This window comes from Phalacrocorax aristotelis, chromosome 5 (assembly GCF_949628215.1).
Source record: "Phalacrocorax aristotelis chromosome 5, bGulAri2.1, whole genome shotgun sequence".
NCBI lineage: Eukaryota > Metazoa > Chordata > Aves > Suliformes > Phalacrocoracidae > Phalacrocorax > Phalacrocorax aristotelis.
This window is the reverse complement of record NC_134280.1, coordinates 27,070,556-27,090,689: the sequence shown is the minus strand read 5'-3', so window position 1 is coordinate 27,090,689 and position 20,134 is coordinate 27,070,556. Positions and strand designations below refer to the sequence as shown.

Below are 20,134 nucleotides of genomic sequence, written 5' to 3'. Positions count from 1 at the left end.
GTTAATTTACCTCAAGATTTATGATACCAGCAAACTGGAAAGTTAGTAGAACTCTCAATAATTCAAGGGAAGTGAAATGGCAAAAAACTGGTGAGGGAATAGAGAAAAGGGCTTTTTCCTCAACTAATTTTTTTATTATAGCAGATACCAGGAGTCAACTGCTGTTGAATTAAGTTGGAAATCTCAATTTAAAAAGGATAGCATTGTAAGGACTGGTTGTTGATGAGATGGAGTAGTCAGAATAGTCAGTGACATACTTATTCCAGCCTGCATAAACTTTATTCTGTTATGCAGAGGAACATACTTTTATGGAAAACTGTTAAAAAAAAGAAAGCTACACCATCCATTAACACAGTTGGATTTGCTCCAGTACCTTAGAATAAACATAGGTGTTTCCATCTTTGCATCAAAATATCACTTACCACCATTTTGTCTTTTAATTTCAACATGATGAAACAGTATGTGCTCTAGTGCAGCAATGACTAGGGTGTCAGTAAAGTTCAAGCTATGGTCTTGTGTTATTATCCAGCTCAGAAAAAAATGAGACAAATCTGTTGTATTTACTACCACTCGAGACCATGCAGCAGAAGAGGAAGAATCCTCTTCGTGGAACAGATTGTGATAGTGAGTCAGATTTTAACTTGCTTAAAGGCCACCAGAGCAAGGGACGTAACTGTATTCCACCAAGAGGAAGCAAGACATGCTGAGAAAGATCTAGCTTAACCTTTGAAAAAAAAATGTTAAGAATTCTGGGATTCATTCCAAACCCATGGTATATCTATGTGGACTAGGTAAGCTTTGCTAAATATGTTTTTATATTCGTTATATAGGTCTAGTTTGTTGATATTAATTATTTATATTACAGACTTTCTAGCAGAAACAAAAAGCAGCGTGAATGAGTTTGCTGAATACTTATGCTACCTGTAAGAGGGGGCAGTAGCAACAGGGCAAGAGGAAAAATGGCTGTTTTCTGTCCCAAATGGATTGCTTCTCTGCCTACTCTTGGCTCATTCTTTCTCATTCCTTCTGGCCACCATATGAATCTGCAGCACCTCCTGCAGCTGCTGTGTGGCAGTAAGTCCCTCCAGCAGCTGTGGAGCTTCGGCCTGACTGTCCCCAAGATGTCTGTTATATTCCATTGTAGCGTCTGACACTGCAGCTTGCAGCCATAAAAGTGAGTTGCAGTTGCAAGGATACCTATTTGGCTTCTGCAGAACTGCTTTTTAATCCTCATCTATGAATCATCACCTCATGTTCAAGTAACTTCTCTCTGCTCTTCTCCCTCATTATTTGTATTGATAGTCCACAGAGTTTTTGGAGCTTGGGCACTATACAATAATATACAGTGCTAATCCAGTTCCTTTCCTCAGCAGCCAGACCCCTCTGTACTCCAGTCTCACAGGTACATTATGCTAGCAGTCCACACGACTTTTTGTTCAGTTATTTGTTTTGTGGTGGTTTTTTGGAAAACAGAGTTTGTCATCTGTTGATCACATCTGAAAGAAGTATCTGTTTCCCTTTGCACCATTTCTTTCTTGTAGAAAGGTCTTTGGCTGTGATACAGCCTGGTAAGTACCATCTTGATGATAGGATATAATTTGATTGACATAAACTTGTGTTTGCACAGTGTGTTGCCCTGTGGGTAATGACTGTAAGTTGGTACCGTTTTTTAGTGTCACCTGTGAAGACTTGGAAATCAAGAAAAAACACCTTGTAGGCAGATCAGAAAAAGCATATGTAACAGTTGGGCATTAAGAGATGCTGAAGATGATCTTGTTGAATGTATTTATAGCTAATAAATAGCATAAATGACAACGATCTTCTTTTTAAAAAGCCAGAAGGCAAATTTTTGAAGTTTAGGCAAGTTTTACCAAATGTTAACTTTGCAAATTTGAATGAATCACTCATGCTGTCAAAAAGATAACACACAAAATAATCAATAGCATAAAATAAAAATCTACAGAACTGTCATCGTCTTTTGTCAAATGTTTTACATTTTCCCTATAAATAAGGCTATTTATATTGATTCTTTGGGTATGGAGGGTACTGAAGTAGATAGGAGGTAATTAAAAGCATAAATCTCAGGAACTTGTGAAGGTAATTTTCTGTTTTGTAGACACAGCTGACAAGATGATGAAAGCTGTTAGCTTCAACATGACAGAAATATTGCGTAATTATATGGCACAGGATTATAATGTGCTGAAAGTTCCGTTCAAATAGCAGCTATTTAACAGAGCTTTTAACTAAGTTTGGCTAGATATATAAAAATATGAGTTGACTTCTTATGACATGGCTGATCTTCACAGCTTTTTGAGTTTTTTCCTATGGCCTTTTTAATAGTAATCTACCTCACTATTTGGACCAGTTAGTTTTTAGAAATCTGTTGAGAACAGAATTGAAAAAGTAATGCATAGCTTTGGTATGACAAATGTATGAACATTTCAGTTTTGCAGATTTCTTCAATTACATCTATTATTAAATCAAATGGGATAAAACTAAATTTTTCAACACCACTTAATTTATCACTTCATGTAATTTTCATTAAAATTATGATTCTAGTCTAAATTCTTCTTAATTTGTATGCTTCTCACATAAATGTGCATACAGGATGGTTCTAACAGGTAAACTATGTGATCAAACATTTGGTAGACCTCTTACTATTTTAAGAAAGGGAGCTTTATAGTTTAGGACCTGCTGTTATGGATATAAATACCTCTGCTCCTCCAATCTTGCACAGTTAGATGCCTTCTCTAATAGGACCACTGCCATTGCAGCCATGTCAGGAAAGCTCTCACAGGGATCCTGCACACACTTCATTAAACCACGTCTCCTTACTGCCTAATTATGGTTAGCCTAGCTACTTCCACATGAAGAGCTTTACCTGAAAAAACAATTAATTTTTTTTTACTTGAGACTGTGTAGATATAACAGAATTCTGTAGTTATTCTGGAAGAATTCTGTAGTCACAGAATTCTGGAAGTCACAGCCTTGCCTTAGATACAATACAATCCTATTACTTTTCTTCCAGCACTATTTAGGCATTATGTATAAATTTCAGACACAAATTCTAGTGATTTCAAAATAAGCTTGGGTAATTCAAGCTATTGATAATTTAGGATAAAGACCTGAATATTATGAGGATATTGTGAGTATTATGAAATAATAATAAAGTAAGGAAATTCTGTATTAATGATATGACCCCTGGAATTGGAATCAGCTTGACATATAAAAGTGGGCAGGTACACAGGTGTTAGGAGGTCGTCTTTCTACTGTGTGTGTTATGACTGTATTTAGGACGTCATTTTCTCTTTTTAGCTTAAAATTATATAAAACTTTTTGCGGTATGCAGGAAGAATTTATCTTTTTAGATACTCCAGAGCAGAATGGAGGTTTTCAGGATTATTACATATGTTTCTACATATTACATGTCTTTCAGTTGTAAATTGACTTTGTGTTTGAACTGTTATTGGCAGAAGCTTTTGTGGTATTTTCAACAAAATGAATACGGTATTTAAGATGGAATTGCTATTGAGAAGACTTCCCATCCAGGGTGGAATTCCAGCTTTAAAAAGATGCAGTAGCAAGGGAGAAGGAATAGGAGTCACGAGCCACCATATTCTGTTCCATTTAGTTATGGCACTCACCTGGTATTACAGAGCTTAAGGCATGAACCCGGACTTCCCATGGGGATAATTCAGAGTCTCCTTTTTTTTATTTGTGTATTTCTCCTTCCTAATGTCATGCTGCTTTACATATATTTACTTTCAGTTAATTGTCAGACTGGATAATGTGGTAGCAGATACAGGCATTCAGCTTAAGTGTTGGCAGTCCAGTGGTCTTATTTCCATCAAGACCTATTGAAGGGCTATTTCAGCTGATCCTGACCTGAAAAAACCTGAAAAAAATTTTGATCTCACACACACACACACTGAACCATGAGACTTCGTCAAACCTTGCATCAGGTTGTCATTGAAGGAATCTGGTAGGTTAATATTTCGCCTCTTTATGTAGTGATAAATTCAGTTAATTAGTCATTCACACACCAAATAGATTCTAAAACTCAGTCACTTGTGAACTGTCAAAATGAATAGTGCTGATTTCAAATATACTGTCAGTCACTGCTCCTGACGGGTTTAATTTTCTGTAATCTTTTGTACTGCAGTCTTACCTGAAGTTCAAAGTTTTCATAAAGGTAATACCGCTATCAATTAATCTGTATGATCTCATCCTGGTTATCTGTATCTTTCTATATATATCTATTTCTATATATACATATCTGTACATATACACATATTTAAGTTTATGCAAAGTAAAGCTACTGAGGTTATTTTAAGCACTATAATATGCTAATTATACTCACATTTATTTTAGAACACATGCTTACATGTAGAAGGTGAAGATTTGCATTGATGATGTTTTATTAGATGCAATCTAGTATATAAGGCTCATATATTATATGTAGTCTCACAGTGTAACATCCTGATGCTTAGATTTCAAACTTTATAATTTGGAGTTGAAAGTAGCAATTAACTTCAGATTCTAAATAAAATGTAACATTTGGATCATTTGTGTGTCTCAGTGAAATATATTTTTAAAGAGAGGAAAAACTTGTCTTTTCTTATAACCAAGTCATTAATCCTCACAGCATAGAAGGCTTTCTTAAAAAAAAAAGGTTTAAATGGTTGGAGTTTTTAAATTACTACTTAAAGACTTTGAATGGAACTAAAAATCTAAATTGCTTCAAGAGAGGACGGGTGTTCTCCCACCATTTTAAGGTATAGAAATTTGAAAAACAATGGGAGAAAAATGCATATTTATTTGTCTGTCAATTATATTCTTAATTATTTGCAAGATTTAGACATATATTTAATGTCTTAAAATATGTATCCTGTTGATCAAAAAGTAATGCCAGACAAACACATAAACACTTTTGTCGAGTTTGGCCTGTCAATACAAAGGTATTTTTTGTATTGTACTTAATGTCACATTTATTGCAGCTTAAAGCTTTTCCTGTTCGTTAGTACTTGATGACTTTCTATACTTTCTAACAAGCAGGGGGATTCCATTTTAAAATGTTGCAGTGTATGTATATCAAGCTAGTAGACCACAGTCAGTCTTAGAACTAAGTGGAAACTAGATTTTCCTTTTAGGCAGGGAGTTCTTTCATATGAAATATTTTCTTGTTCCACTTTTTCAGAAAGTGTCCTCCTTAACCCAGTAAGCATTTCATTTAAAAATTATAATAATAAAAGCTCAATGGTTGTATTTCATTTTTATTATATAAGAAATATATTTAACTCAATATCTTTGAAATAAAAAATTAAATATTCCAATAATATTGAATGTGGTACAGATAAATTATTTTACTGTAGAACTGACTCATCCCTACATTAAATGCAGCCCTATACACTGGAATAAATTATTATGCAATTTAAAAGCATCACAGTGCATGAGCACAGAGAGATTCGTTAAGGTTACATATCTTTATTTTGGCTTTTCCTAACTTTTTTTTTTCCTCAAGTCCTGTTTTAATGATACGGAATTTGTAGGATGTACTTAGTTTAGCTAATGTTAATGATGATCAAAAAGTACAATCAATATCCATTTAGAATGCTGCATCCCTAAGATACTTAGTCTTAATTTAATGTCATATTTTATTGGGGGTTTATATTAGAACTGGTAAATTATCTTTCTTTTATACATGCAACTTTTAAACCTTGTGTGTAAAGAACTTCCTTTAGATTATCAGAGAAAACAAAAATAAATGTTTGGCTTCTTGTCTTAACTAAAAATGAAAACTTTATACATCATGGCTTATTTCAAAGATATGTTTAGTATTTCAATGAAGTGTCTTATGAAGCTCATAACCTATACTCTGTTGATGTATTTGTGTCAGAAACAAGTTTTAAATGGGACATGGAGCAAATATGTTTGCCTTTAATGTGGTACTTGCACAAATATTTTATAAAACTAGGGTTAGTAATGATCAGGATATTAATAATAAGAATAATTGGTACCAGTAGTAATCAGAATTTGCATTCCAATTTCATATTCCCACAGCCGTCCTTTTTTCTTTTGCTTACTATACCTCCAGAAAGTTCCAATGGTTTTTCTTAACATGGTTACACAGAACACAGTTCTCTGTTGATGGTGTATTTCAGTTACCAAAAAGCAACTGAATCAAGTGCTTTATTCCACAGTGGAAAACAGGCAAACTCTGAGCTTCGGGTGTATCTGAAAGGGTTAGAAAATACTGCTTATGTGGCTGGGAAACATCACTTCAGTACCTCAAGGAATGCTCCTCTAACTTCAAGTTTGAAAAGAATATCTGTGTTTCTACTCACAGATCAGAGATGATTTGAAAGAGCCTATAAACCAAAGGTTTAATAAAATCCAGTCACTGGAAGTTGAAACTAGACAAATTTGGTATAGAAATAAATGGTATGTACCAAAGGTAAATTTTCCATCCGTAGCTGCTTTAAAATCAATCTGGACAGGGTTTTTTTCCCCTAAAGGAACATGGACTAGTTCAAACAGTTTTGGAAAAGGCTGGTGTTTTCAGAAGCCTTACTTAGATGGTCACGGCAATACCTTTTGGCCTTACAATGTACAGCTACAAATTTGATAATAAGATTATAATAGTTATAAAACTTAAATCAAAAGCAAGTCCATTCACCACATTTCCATGAGGCTTTGTTTGTGTTTAAGGAAATCTTAATTTTAATTCTGCCTGGGCTTGTTTGTTCTCAACAGGTTTCATGTACACTATATGAGGATTGAATGAAGGGAATCAAAGACTGTAGTAGGTTATTACTGATATTGCAGGCATTATTTTTGCAAATATCAGCAGAAAGGCTTATTATCAAGGAATTGACTGACTAAGTCTTTCTCTTGAGAGCACTTATGTCTTTTATGTTATAGCTTTGGCCTCAGGCAGCATATGATCCTATCAACAGCTCACATATGCGCAGAGCATAGAGTTCAAATATTTAAAGGGACATCATCAACTTGGGAATACTTGAGTGCAAAATCTTGTGCTTGCTATTATTTGAAGTTAAAAGTATTGGAATTGAAAGGGTATATACACGCCTCAATTTTTAGCTTCACTTTTTGTACACACTAACAATGTTAATAGTTAATTTAATTTTGTGGGTGGCAAACACGCCTTCTAGTGCGTTATGTAGCAACAGCAAAGCTTAAGAGAAACAGACAAAACCCAGCAAGGGTGGAGAGAAACAGCGTGAGACTCCTGTGCTTCTGTGAGGCCCATCAACATAACAGGGTGCAAATAGACCTGTGCTCTTCTACCCACATTCAGAACTGAAGAGGGCCAACCCAGAAGTTGACAAGTGTCCCTTTAAGTAGTGCACGTAGTAGGAGTGGTATAGTTGTTTAGTTGTTTCTTTATAATCCTTAAATTGTGTTTGTACACATGTTAATATTCCAAAGGTTTTAAAATCAAGAAATAGTTTAATAGCAATTGATGAATAAACTCTTTACTGTTTTTATAATAAAGTTCTTGAAAAATCTAATTTTGAAAGGAATTGAAAGTAACATTTATCTAGCAGCCTGCCTTACTGAATGATTGCTTATGGAAATCTCCTATAAGAGAAAAGATGCAGCCACAGCATGTCACATATGCTATCCTTTTAGGTGGAACGCACTGTGTTTCACAGGGTATATAATCACTTAAGAAGCTTTGGTGTATATGAACTTCACTCCTCCATTTTAGCAGCAGTTCTCCATCATTTTTAATGGTGCATATAATTTTTGTGATGACTCCAACACACTATCTATTCTCTTGTCTGGTTCAGCTGTTTCTACTGTTCACTTACACTCTACCACGTGATAAAACTGTTATTACATGCTGTCCCAAGGTGACTGTATTGTAATGCCTATTTCTGCTGATCTTGAAACGATTTTCCTTATTATGGCAGCACTCTTTGTGGAATTCAAACATCCTAGATGTTATAGGGGTTTTTATAAAAAGCATGTGACTTGTTTCATGGCTCACTTCATTTAACACAGTGAACTAAATAAAACAGTCTAATCAATTGAAGTGAGAATGTGTTTTTGCATGAACATAGTAAAAGTTTACTTTCACTGATGTTTTTATATGCCAGGTGCCAAGGTGCGGTCATCTGGTTACGCAAAGCATGCTTTCTCTGAGTGTTTTACTTTGAAATAAACTACAATATTAACTTTTTTTGTTAATATGTAGCCTTCAATAGAGGCACCTAGTAGTATGGCTCAATAATTTTTAAAAATTATGTTTGGAAATACTAATAATGCAAAGCTATTGCTGAATAGTATAATGTTATGAAAACAGACTGTGTTTTGTGTAAAGTTATGTTTCTTACCCATTTTTGGTAACTTAATTTCTAAGGAAGTCAAGAAAAACTTTTAAATTCATTAGCTGAAATTTCCAAGCTTTGGAGTTTGTATTAAGCATGTAGTTCCTTAGTTTTGCACTTAACAAAGTCGCCTGATTTGTCAAGGCAGCTGGTTATGTAGAGTCAGGAACAATAATGGGGATTCAAAATCACTGAAAAAATTGGGATTTATGTATGTGTCTAGCTTTAGCTGTGCAACTTCAAAAAAACTACCTTAGTTTCTGAAGATAGTTTTAAGACAAAGGTGAAGTAAGCGTTACATCGTAGTACATGTTTCTACTGTTCTGTTTGGGCAGACCAAGAAGAGTACATTATATAAAAAGCCGTTTTAATAAATATAAGTTCCTCTCCTTCCTGTCCTACAGGTTCCAATTTTCTTAGTCTTTGGAAAAAAATATTCAAGGGAATTTATAAAACAGTCAAGACTGATAAGTATTTAGTTTTCTGTGTTTTACCTGGGTCTCCTGAAGTTTGTAGGTATGGTGTTTACTCATTTTAACCCTTCTTGTTTGATCTAATAGTAAAGTCATAATGTCATTAATGTCTTTTTCAGTTGCTGTCAGTGTAATGATGAAAATACTTTGACTTTTGTACGAGATCAAACAGAAGGAAAAATGGATTACATGTTACATGTTACAGCATGGCACATCTTTCTAACTACAAGCAATAAAGACTAGGGAATGGTACATGAAAATTGAGTAGCACCTTTCTTAATCGGATGTGTTTACATTTGTATGGTGCTTTAAATCTTTAAGCATCATGGAAGTAAAGAATTGTATTAGGAGTGACAGAGCTTTATGTAATCTCGAAACCTCTTTTTCTGAGTTACTGACAACATGTACCAGTCATTAAAATCCTACCATTTGAATATATAAGAACTTAAACCTAGGAAAACTGTTAGTATAAAGCTATTAAAATTTTCTAAGTGGAATAATATGGTGCCTGCTATTGAAAGTATAATTTTTCTGCCTTGTCATCCATTATGTTATATAGAAGTACAGAAAAAAATGAGCCTGATTTGTTCTCCTTTGTAGAGCCAGGCCGAGGCCCACTACAAAGGAAGTAAACATGCCAAGAAGGTCAAAGCACTAGAGGCAACGAAAAATAAACCCAAAGTTGGTTCTTCCAAGGACAGCGCAAAGGCTAACACAAGCTGCTCCACCACGCCAGTCACAGCCAACATCTCTGACAAATCAGGTCAATTAAAACTTTTTGTTCTATACATTCTTTATTTTCTCCTTTTTTGGTGTTTGTACGAGAGACTGGTTGCATGACGGTGACCCATGACTTGTGTTTTCAAAACTATTTACTATGCTTTCTTGTACAGAATTGATTAGTTTTTATATTATCAAAGTGCTTTTTCACATCTGTGAAACATCTGGTGTTCCTGAATGCTAAAGTCTTTTTTTTAAAACTTGTGAAATTTACTCTTATAAAGTGTGGATATTGTTCATAAAACAATAATGGATGGATGTGGGTAATGGGGCAAGACTGAGATGTATGTATTTAGCTGAAGCACAAGAAACCTTTGTAAGAAATTTTTCCTTTCTGAACAGGATAATATTGCTCAAACAGGAAAACAAACCTACAGAAATGTTGTGAAGCCTCATGGCGTGGATATTTCCTGACTTCTTCAGCTCAATAGTGCTTCAACATCACTACTTTTTTTTTTTCCATATTAGTAATCTGAGGAAGATCAGTAACACTAATTGCAGTGGAGTTGCTTCTGTCTCATTATGCTCTGTCAGTGTTGTGTTACTGAATGAAACAGGAGAATTTCCTGAACTCGCTGACAGTCTGAAATACTGTACTTGTCATCCAGGAGAAAGCACCTACTGTGCGTTACCCAACTGTTGGTCTAATAGACTGTTTCTGATAAATTTAATTCTGCCTTGGTAGCCATCTATTGTCTGCTTCACTGGAGCTGAGCTTGACTCAGATGCCATAAGGTGAATGACACAGACAGTTCTCTGACACACACACCACCCCACCACCACCCACCAACCCACCCCCCCACCCCAAAAAAAAGTCCATATCAGTGGCTATTTATCATCCTGCTCTCTTCACAGCAGCATCAAAACTGTCTTTGCCTAGGTCCTTAGCAATGATAACGGGTCCCAAATTTTAGTTTGATTCACTTAGCAAATCACATTTTAGGTTTGAGAAATATAACCTGAAGCCAAGTAGCATCTTCAGGTAAGCAAGCCACGTTACTCTAAAACAGTAGCAAACTTCTGAATGGAATGAGATTTAAAATATTTGATAAATATTTTACTCTCCGAAATATCAAAAATAGCTTTGGTTAACATAGCTTACTGCTCCAGGTGTACGCTGAGGAGTCAGACAACTGCTTAAGTAAGGTATCAGTTAAAACTTTAGAGGATTTATCATGTTAAGAATGCGTTCTGTGACAATGTAATTGTATAATGCCCTCCCCCTGCCTGTGCCAAAGGCTGAGGGCCAAATACCAAAAGTTTCAGCATCTTTTACAAACTCCATCATCTTTTCCATAAGCCTGGATCTGTCTTGTGTTCCCTTTGCCGGACTAAGAGATCTGTCACTGACTTAATTTTCTTGTTCTTTCTGCAATGTATCTAAAATCATTCACAGCTCTACATTCAGTTTCTGATAAAATAATCTAGGCAATTACAAGGGAAACCTGCTCTTGGTATTTTTATATTGCCCTGTTTTGACAGTGTGTTATTTTATGCTATTAATTACTCCGCACAAATTAGATTACCATCTGTGTCTGTTGCATTATACCACTGCAAGTGTTTCTACATTAAAGGTAAAGTGCAGTGGCGATTTAGTTAAACACTTTCTTCCCGTTAGGAAAACAGTGGGATTCTCTGTGAAGGGGAGGTTCCTCAAAGCCTGTTACTGCTCTACGGGAGATTGTGGGTGGGGTGTTTGGGAGGACAAAAACCTGAACTTGGAGTGGCAAACTTTCCATGTACACAGGGAATGCTGATCACAGAGGTGGGGAGCGGCTTGGAGGCTGGGGTTTTTACCAGGCTGTGGACTTGAAACGGAACTGTAATTTTGTTCATCTACACTTTCACTTACAGGGGCTATTGTTCGTCTGTTCTTTACCGTATGTTTAGCTCTTTAATATAACGCTCATTGCAGCTAGAACAATCACAGTATTGCTTCTGGGAATCAGCGGCGCTTTTTTTTTTTTTGCCTTGGAGCAAATTAACATACCATTTTTTCTGAATATTTTAACAGAGCTTTCATTCTCTGAGAAGTGGAGTATTACGATATTAACTCTATAGGTATATTTTAATTTTTTAAAAAAGATTTCTAATACTAAGAGTTTCAGTTCATGTGTGTATTTGCAGTCTTGTTTTTTTATCCTGATTTCCTGAGGAAATGGGGCTTATAGTCACATCATCTGTCCTTATCTCTGCTAGTCCTTGGCCCTGTCCGCACAATTTTGACTGTATTGCCTAGTGTCAAAAAAATCTGTGTGTCGAAGAAGTTTTAATGAAGCCCCTACAAGTTTGATGAAAACTGGCACCTGGGTAGAAAAGAAGCCTTAACTTATGATCTATCCTGAGAGATGCTGCTGTGTGAGCTCTGTTTTGCTTGGCCTGCTGACTTGCCAGGCACTATGTTTGCCTTCAGGACAAGGGATTTGAGAGTGTGGTGTGTGGTATACATCTGAAAAAAATGCATTAGAAGGACATAAGGTAGGGGCTAAATGGAATCAAGAAAGGCAATTAAATTCCACCACTTGTGGAGCTGTTGTTTAACCATCGTACTTTGGAGGATTGCTAAGTTCCTGAGAAATGTTCATCAAGAAGTCATTCCTGGTGTCCTTTTCTTGAGTATGGAAGAGGAGAATGAGAAGTTAAACAGAGAAGACAGTTTTAAGTTCTTGTGTTCTTTTCTTATCCTTTGTACTTCCACTGGTATTAGTGCAGAATGTGTAGGGAGTATTATAGTAAATTGTTAAACTGAATTTACTATTCTTTTACATAGGTCTGCTAATAAAAGGACACAACAGGCATGACCAGCAGCCTTTTTTATGTGCTGTCGTTTTGAGTAACATAATGAGGAATGATCTGGAGCTCTCCAGAGTGAATAGTTGCTAATATATTGAACTAAAATGTCAAGTTAAGTTTGCTACAGAGCCATGTCTTCTGTGGGTCAGACATAGCATGAGATCCCAAACACTTATTTGGCAGAAGTCACTAGTGTAGTAATAACAGGAAAAATAACTTGACTGTTATCTCAGCTTGTGTGATGATCTATCAATGGCAAAACCCCAATTCATCCAGTCCTTATTTTTCAGAACTTATGATGCAGTGGTACAGCTGTTCCTTTCACCTTGAGAAGTATGGCTGCTGGTAGAGCTACAAAAGTTAAATTAATCTTTAAGATCTTTTGGGAAGTTTCCAGAAGAACGTGGGCTCCTCCAGGCAAACATGGCCTCCGCTGAATGGAAAGGGGTGACTCTGGAACTTGGTCTGAGCATGACAATGCCCAACTTGTGAGAGACTGGTCTTCCCCGCTGATGTTAATACATTATGACTCAGAAATTACTTTTGTAAATTGATCATCAGCAAACATGTAATAACAAAGCCATAGTAGCATAATGATGAGTTTGCTGCAACCTTAGGTAAGTGGTTATTGATGGATTGGATTGCACAAGTTTTGCATCCTAACATGATTAGACTACTATGTGGTCTTCTTTTCTAAGCATACAACTCTTCACCATTTAGAAATACTTGTTTATTGGTACTTGTAAGTACCACCATCCCATCACGTTCACTATTTCTGCAGAGAGGAAGAAAACACCACAGATGATGGTGTGACAAGGTGGTTGTTCCTGTACCTCTTGCTGGGTACAGGATGGATCCTACTTGTCCTGATGAGTATTTGCACATTGGAGGTGGCCCTTTCATAACCTGTCTCCCACACAGTTTCTCTAACTACCCAGGAAAAGTCTAGTAATGGCTATAGAACAGTTTCGTATGCTAGAAAATCACTACTGTGACACTGCAAGCTTTTTTTGTAGCTGCTTTGAGACATGGTTACAAAACAGCAGTGTTAACAGCACTAAGAGCTGCTCTTTCATGTGGCGCAAAGATTCCCCTCCCTCCCTGTGGATGCCCAGGATTTTCAGGATGGGTTCACGCAGAAGTATACATATATGTATGGCATATATGTATGGCATTGCTTTAGAAAAGGGCAGGGATAGCAACCAGTACGTAAAACAATTTAGAATATTTAGAGTGTCTTTTAAATATAGGTCTGAGAATGCAATAGAAGATGGTGTCTGTAATTTCAGGTTAGCATAGTCTAGATGCTTACAGTGATGAGTCCTTTAGGAATGCATATGATAACAACTGGATTGAAATGTCACTGTTAACTCATCAAGCAAAGAGGAATTCTTTGATCATGCTTCCAAATCAAAATGAAGCAGACAGATGATGTGGTATCACCTTCTTTGCATTTTGCTTTGATACAAAAATCAGGAATTAAATGCAACTGTTTTAAACTCCTCAAAAGGGTCAAAACCAGGTTTCAGCTTATAAAAGTAAGGTCAAGTTTTTTCTGTCTTCGATATGTTCTGTATGTGCTCTATTTCCTTTGTGCCAGTGAGAGCTGTTTGTGAAACGAGAGGTATGGGCATTTTGAGTTCAGTCCTCATTCAAATAAGATCAGAAGATTTTGCTACTTGTGTCTTAGCAGGTACATGTAAACCCTTTGGATGCTCTATGAAAATTCCTTTTTGTTCAGCTCATACAGGGATAGGCAACATTACACACCTAACTAGGCTAAAGTCTAGACCCTGTTTCAAATCCTGTCCCATCTTACTACTGCTGTGTTCTGCAGCTGTCTCAGGGCAGCTCAGCAAGCAGTTCACAGGGTCATAGTGATGATATTCCAGCATATGAGCAGTCCTATGCTGATCTGCTGTGTATGGCAAGGATGGCAGGAAAAGGGTGCGACTGCGAAGTTATTTGCCAGCTTCTCGATCCTAAGCAGGCCCTGTAAGCGTTACTCCAGTCATTACAGCTGTATAACGAAAACCAGCTGGAGGTTGTTCTGAGGAGCACTGGCATGCTAGAGGGCAATACAGTGTCTGACACTGAATGGGATATTTCATACTTTGAAAACAGCTTAGACATGTTGATGGCCATAATAAATGCCACTTGATGTCATATAGACAAATGATAGTTGGCCCATTAGACAAGACTGGCAACTCCAAGCTTTATCAGACTTAGAAAAATTGACCTTGAGGTCCTGCCTGGGGATTTTAGTTCATTAAGGTCTTTTTGTGGGTGCTTTGAACAACAAAGCTGAGTGTTTTTTCCTTTTGGTCCTTAAAGCAGAGTACAACATACTGAATCACATTTGCTCAGGAAGATTACGATGGGTTGAATTTCTGCGGTGTCCCAATTACCAGTGCTGTTTATTCATCAACTACCAATGAGGTGTAACATCCCAAGGGAGGTCTCAGTTCATATTTCGTAAGTCCACCATAAAGACACTCCCTTAGTCATGTTGCTTTCATTGCGTATTTTAAAAATCTTTCTGCCAGTGCTTAAACTCTAAACTTTTCCGTGTGCATCTCCGTACTTGGAGTAATCCTAAAAATGATAGCAGTCCTCTTAACAAAATCCCTTTTCATCTTAACTTTTATTTCCATTTATCACCTTGTTTTCCACTGATTTTAAAGGAATGGCTTGTTTACCTAGCTCCGATAAACTTCTTTTTAGATAATCCTTCACAAATAGCTAGAAGATAGAGATATGGCAGCCTCCACACCTGAACTGTGGTATATCTGTTATGGGGAATTCTAGGTCACTAGTCATACGGGTATCATTATAAGAACCTCAAAGTTTAGGGTATTTCTAGGGCATTTATTATTCAATATTTTAATTCTTTGTAATGTACCCAAGTTCTCTAGACCTCAAATATGTTGTGACAAAGTTGAATTTTGAGGGTGGGGCAGGGAGAGAGAGAAGCTGTAGGAGAGGAACACGACAAGGATGTGTTTGGCTTGCTGTCCCCCAATGTCAATGAGCCATATTTAGAGGTTCTGTCTTATGCCCGTCAAAGATGCTTGTCATTATGTCTCGCCTCCATCAAAAGCTACTGATGAGCTTCATCAGTTCTTCACATTTATGCTTACATAAAGAATTCTGCTGAAGTTACCTGCTATAAAATAATCATGCACCTGTGTTTATGTGTATTCAGATAGTGCCTGCTAAGTGCAGGGATATTTCTGTTAGATAAAGGCATTAATTTCTGGTCAACTAAGTGGTAAATTCAATCAGATTCAGCCATCAGGGAGGGTCATTTCAAGGGCATTTTTCATTAAACCCTCTGAGAATCATAAGTTTTGTTCTCTTTTCATTCAATGTTTCACAGCCATCTGAAGATCACTATATTGCTGCTTGTTGAAACTCTGTCCCCAAAACAGAGTTAAAGACACAGTATAGTTTGCTGCTTGACCACAGTGCTTTTATATTCGACAATATAAAATAGAATTAATTATTATGCTTAAATTATTCACAGATACAAGGTTGCAAGTACCATAAATGTATTTACGTGAACACTATATTTTCAATATTGAGATATAAAATACAGTCAGTGGCACATTTAACACCTGTACTGGATTTAGTAGTAAATAGCTTCCTGGCATTTTCTGGTGGGTTATTTCAGCAGCTGTCTCAGGAAGTTGCTGTCTGGTTTATGCTCTTAGGATGGAAGGTTAGCTAAAAAGATAATAAACAAATCAAAGTTTATCAACAGGAAATCATTATAATAGGTTGGATCTTTAAGTACTTTCTTCCCTGTCACTGTTACCATTCATACTTTTTAAAAGTGGGTATTCAAGCCTCATCTTTCCACGTGTGTCTTACAGCCTGAATGGAAGAGCAGTCATTCTGCTTGTTTTGGTGTTGATAAGCTCCTGGGAGCCCCTGGAAGTCTTCAGGTGTTTCTTCAGTCTGTCTATAATAATGCTAACTAGCACATATCAAATTCTGCACCTCTACTGAAAACTGGTTAGAGGTGCCATTGACTGAAAAATAAGCTCTGCAGCTGACACAATTACATTGATGAGCTGTTGCAATTCATGTTCAAATTGCAAAAGGTCAATCTATTCTTTCTCCAGTTATTATATCAATCAGAAATACATGCAAACAGGATTTTGTTTCGAAGAAATGGTAAGCTTTTCCTCCTGCAGTAATTTAAGCAGAAGCTCTACATCAGAAATATATTGTAAGATGAAATAAGATTCTCTGGGTGCTCTGCTCTGTGCCTGAGCATTCGTGTGTCCTGTATCATTAAAACTGTAAACCGTATTTACTTTCATTTACTCTAGTTCAAAAAACTGACATTTCATTGCATAGTATTTAATTAGCATCCTTAAAATTATACAAAGGTTTTTTTACTTTGGGGAGAAGTGAAGACAAGCATTGGGTCAAGCAAGAATGACTCCACTAATGTTGCTGGACAGTGGCAGTAGAGCTGGGATGCTCTCAGCTACTGCGTTTTTTTAGCTAGATGTATATGGTCGTTTAAATAATCCTTTTTTTATACCTTGAATCTTTCAGCAAACCTTCTACATTGTGAAACCAGGCATCTATTTTTCTTGTGTGTTCTGCTAATGATGTGCCTATTGAATATCCAAAGCTTTTTGTTTTTTTTATAGGATGATGATGACGATAATGGAATGATAATAAGTTGAATGTGAAATAACACAAATTACTAGCATATGTATGTATATTTCCATAGAGGGCATAATACCAGAGAGGTGGAACTACCAGAACTATTATGTATCACATCATTCTTTACCCATCACTGTCTTCACAACATACTATTACAAGAGTTCTTGAGTGTTCGGGTAAGGAAATGGAGAAAGGGAGAAAGTGGGACAAAAAAAGACGTGGCTGGCAAAAAAAGTTGAGACTGAGATACTAATGTCACTCATCTGCTTTGCAGTTTTCTGTTAGGAAGAAAGCTGATGCAGAAGTATCCTAAAAAGTGAGGGTTATGTAATGAGATTTTGTAAAAATTGCAAATAAGAGAAATAAAATATCCTCTTCTATCACCTTAAGATGGTTATTATTTTGATGACAAATGAAATTATTGTTTGCTTAAGAAAAAAATTAATTTGTGAACCAAGCCCTAGGTTTGTTTTTAGTTTACTAAGAAATTCAAATCAGTGGAAGTTCTCTTTATTTACGTAGGACTAAAATTAGCCCTTTAAATTCATTAGAATGGAAAACTCCCAAAAAAGACAGCTGCTGGTTTTGTTGGTTTTCTTTTTTTTAACAAGCCTGGGAGGAGTAGCTTTATCTGTACCTAATACTTTCACAAAGCTCATTAAAGAAATATATTGCTAAAGAAGTAAGGCTATTCTTTTGATGCCAGACATTTCATTTTCTCACATAATCAAAGAATAAATAATAGGATGCTGGTAATTACTCATAGAGTTGGTAGTTGAATGGAGTTTTGTCTGTGTCCTGTTGTGCCAAAGTTAAAGTTGTGTAGAGTCTGTAAAATCTGAGTTAAATTTCCTCCTTTTCTCTCAGCCTTTAAGTGAATTTAGTCTCCAAATGTAAAAGGCAGCTCAGGCCCAATGCTGTTACTTAAGGATGATTTGGTTTTGCTCCTAAATGAGATAAATGTTCTAATTCTTAACCTGTTTTCTAGAAAACATGTACTTATGACTGGGGAAAACAGTCTTACTGGTGGCTTTTTTCTGTGTTTCTCAGCAACTATTTAAGTAAAGACCTCTAAGAGTACAAGCTGGTCTAGCAGCAACTTCCACACAATCAATAATGTGGCTTGATTTGGGTTTGGGGTTTTTTTTTGGTAAATATTATTTTTACTCATATTTATCTTTGGTTTTGTAACATAAATGCAAGCAGGATTTAGAACACAAAGATGAATGCATGTTGCTAAGCATTGCTGCCACTGATGGCAGGCAATTGTGAGACCAAGAAGTTGGTGAGTTGGTTTTAATACAGAATTGTTCAGAGATCCTGAATCAAAACCAAATGGCCAGCACATCAGACATTTAAATAGGTCTTTTGAAAAAAATCTTCCTTTATCATCCTTCCACCTTAATTCTACAGCTGCTGCGTTATTGCCTTGGTATGAGAAATATGCTACATTTCCTGCAGCATAAAAATTATACATACAAGCAATAGGTTACATATTATTTCCTTATTATTTGTTTTCAAGGAGAGTGAAAATATTTTGGTGGCTCTTAGACAAGTTATATTTGAAATGCAATATATCGGTCAAATCTTGAGGGCATGACTAAATACTGGCAGTTCTGCAAACCTACCACAGAAATCAGTGAGAATGCACAATTATAGATGTCATTTAACTGAAATGAAGATGAGTGTTTCATAGATGACTTCAATGGCAGTTCTGCCTGGGCAAGTACCAAGTAAGGAGTTCAGACACAGGCCCATGAGAATGTACTTGCATGCAGATTGTTAGTTCTTCTTGATACATTTATTTAGACACCCATAAATCTTGTATTGAGTTCCAAAGCACCTTAGCAGCTGTGGGTAGAATTTTAAGATTTTTTTTTCTTTTTCACAAACTGCAAGTAAAATGAGTTTCTAGTAATATATTTCAGATTCATAGATGGAGGAAGCAATGTTATTTTTATAGTTGAGGAGATGAACTAAGACATTTTTAAGCAGAAGTGAAGGATGTCTGGGCAGAATACAGTATATTTGTTGTAATCTTTGTATGTTGTTTTTCTAAGCATTCCTATATTATTAAAATGTTACAAAGACAATACAGTACTATAGAAAGTTTGCATTTCACGACCTCTAAAATAAAGGTAGCACAGTCTGTAATGGGAATACGAAATATCTAAAAATAATTTTTTTTTCTGGTGTCAGAAAAAAATAAGTTGAACCAGCAAAAAAGATCTACCTTCACCCAGATGAGAGTCACATTTTGTAATAACAGAACTTATACTATATTTCTAACTTTACCTAAACTGTATTATAATTTTCTAACTCTTAAATTTTTCCATTCCAGCCAATACAGACTAGCATAGCTCAGAAAAGATGAAAGTTTAAGGTAGATTTAAAGTAAATTTGCCTAGACATACAGCAGCAGGACCCAGGAAGACTAAGCTGTTGGATAGTCTCACTTTATGGGTACTCATTAAATTAACATCCACCCTTGCTAGATGTGTGTTATCATGTGTCCCATGCTTAGATCCAACTTGTGTTCAACTGCTGGCAGCATAGTGCTACTGATCTTGCTGCTTTTTATGAAGAAACTTCTAGTGAAAGTTTTCCTAACCTACTGTAATAGGGGCATGATGCGTCACTGAGAAATTAGATATTGGCAATGTATGCTAGGAAATTGCTCTGTATTTCTGTTTGTAGACGAGCTGGTTTTCTCCAGAACTAATGGACTGCATTTACCTGTTCACCCTTTCCAGTCTAAAAATTGTAAAAGGGGGGGGGCGGGGAAGCTGTATTAATCTCTTTTCAAATGAGGAAAAGAGAATTCCGACATAACCTGCATTCTGTAAAAAAACAGAATTGAAGATAAGCAGGTGAAATGGAGACACAAGACAAGTTGCTTCAAGTGAGTGTTAGAAGTTAGTTTGCTCCAAACATAGTATGTACACTCCTGCATGTTGGCTAACGGTGTGGAATCAACCCTTCTTGTTCCTCTTGGTTTTCACAGAGAGATCGCATTGTGTTGAAATATTAAATAAGCGTGTTTTGAAGTGT

At 36.1% G+C, this 20,134-nt stretch overlaps 1 protein-coding gene across 8 annotated transcripts in view; it reads left to right on the top strand.

Annotated features, from left to right (window-relative positions):
- Positions 1–20,134, top strand: part of ZNF385B (zinc finger protein 385B) — a 139,656-nt gene that overhangs the window by 104,954 nt on the left and 14,568 nt on the right. For all 8 annotated transcript variants that reach the window (XM_075093631.1, XM_075093634.1, XM_075093638.1 and 5 more), the window contains one exon: positions 9,428–9,590. In XM_075093631.1, the coding sequence (XP_074949732.1) occupies positions 9,428–9,590 (163 nt within the window). The remainder of the gene's footprint in view (positions 1–9,427; positions 9,591–20,134) is intronic.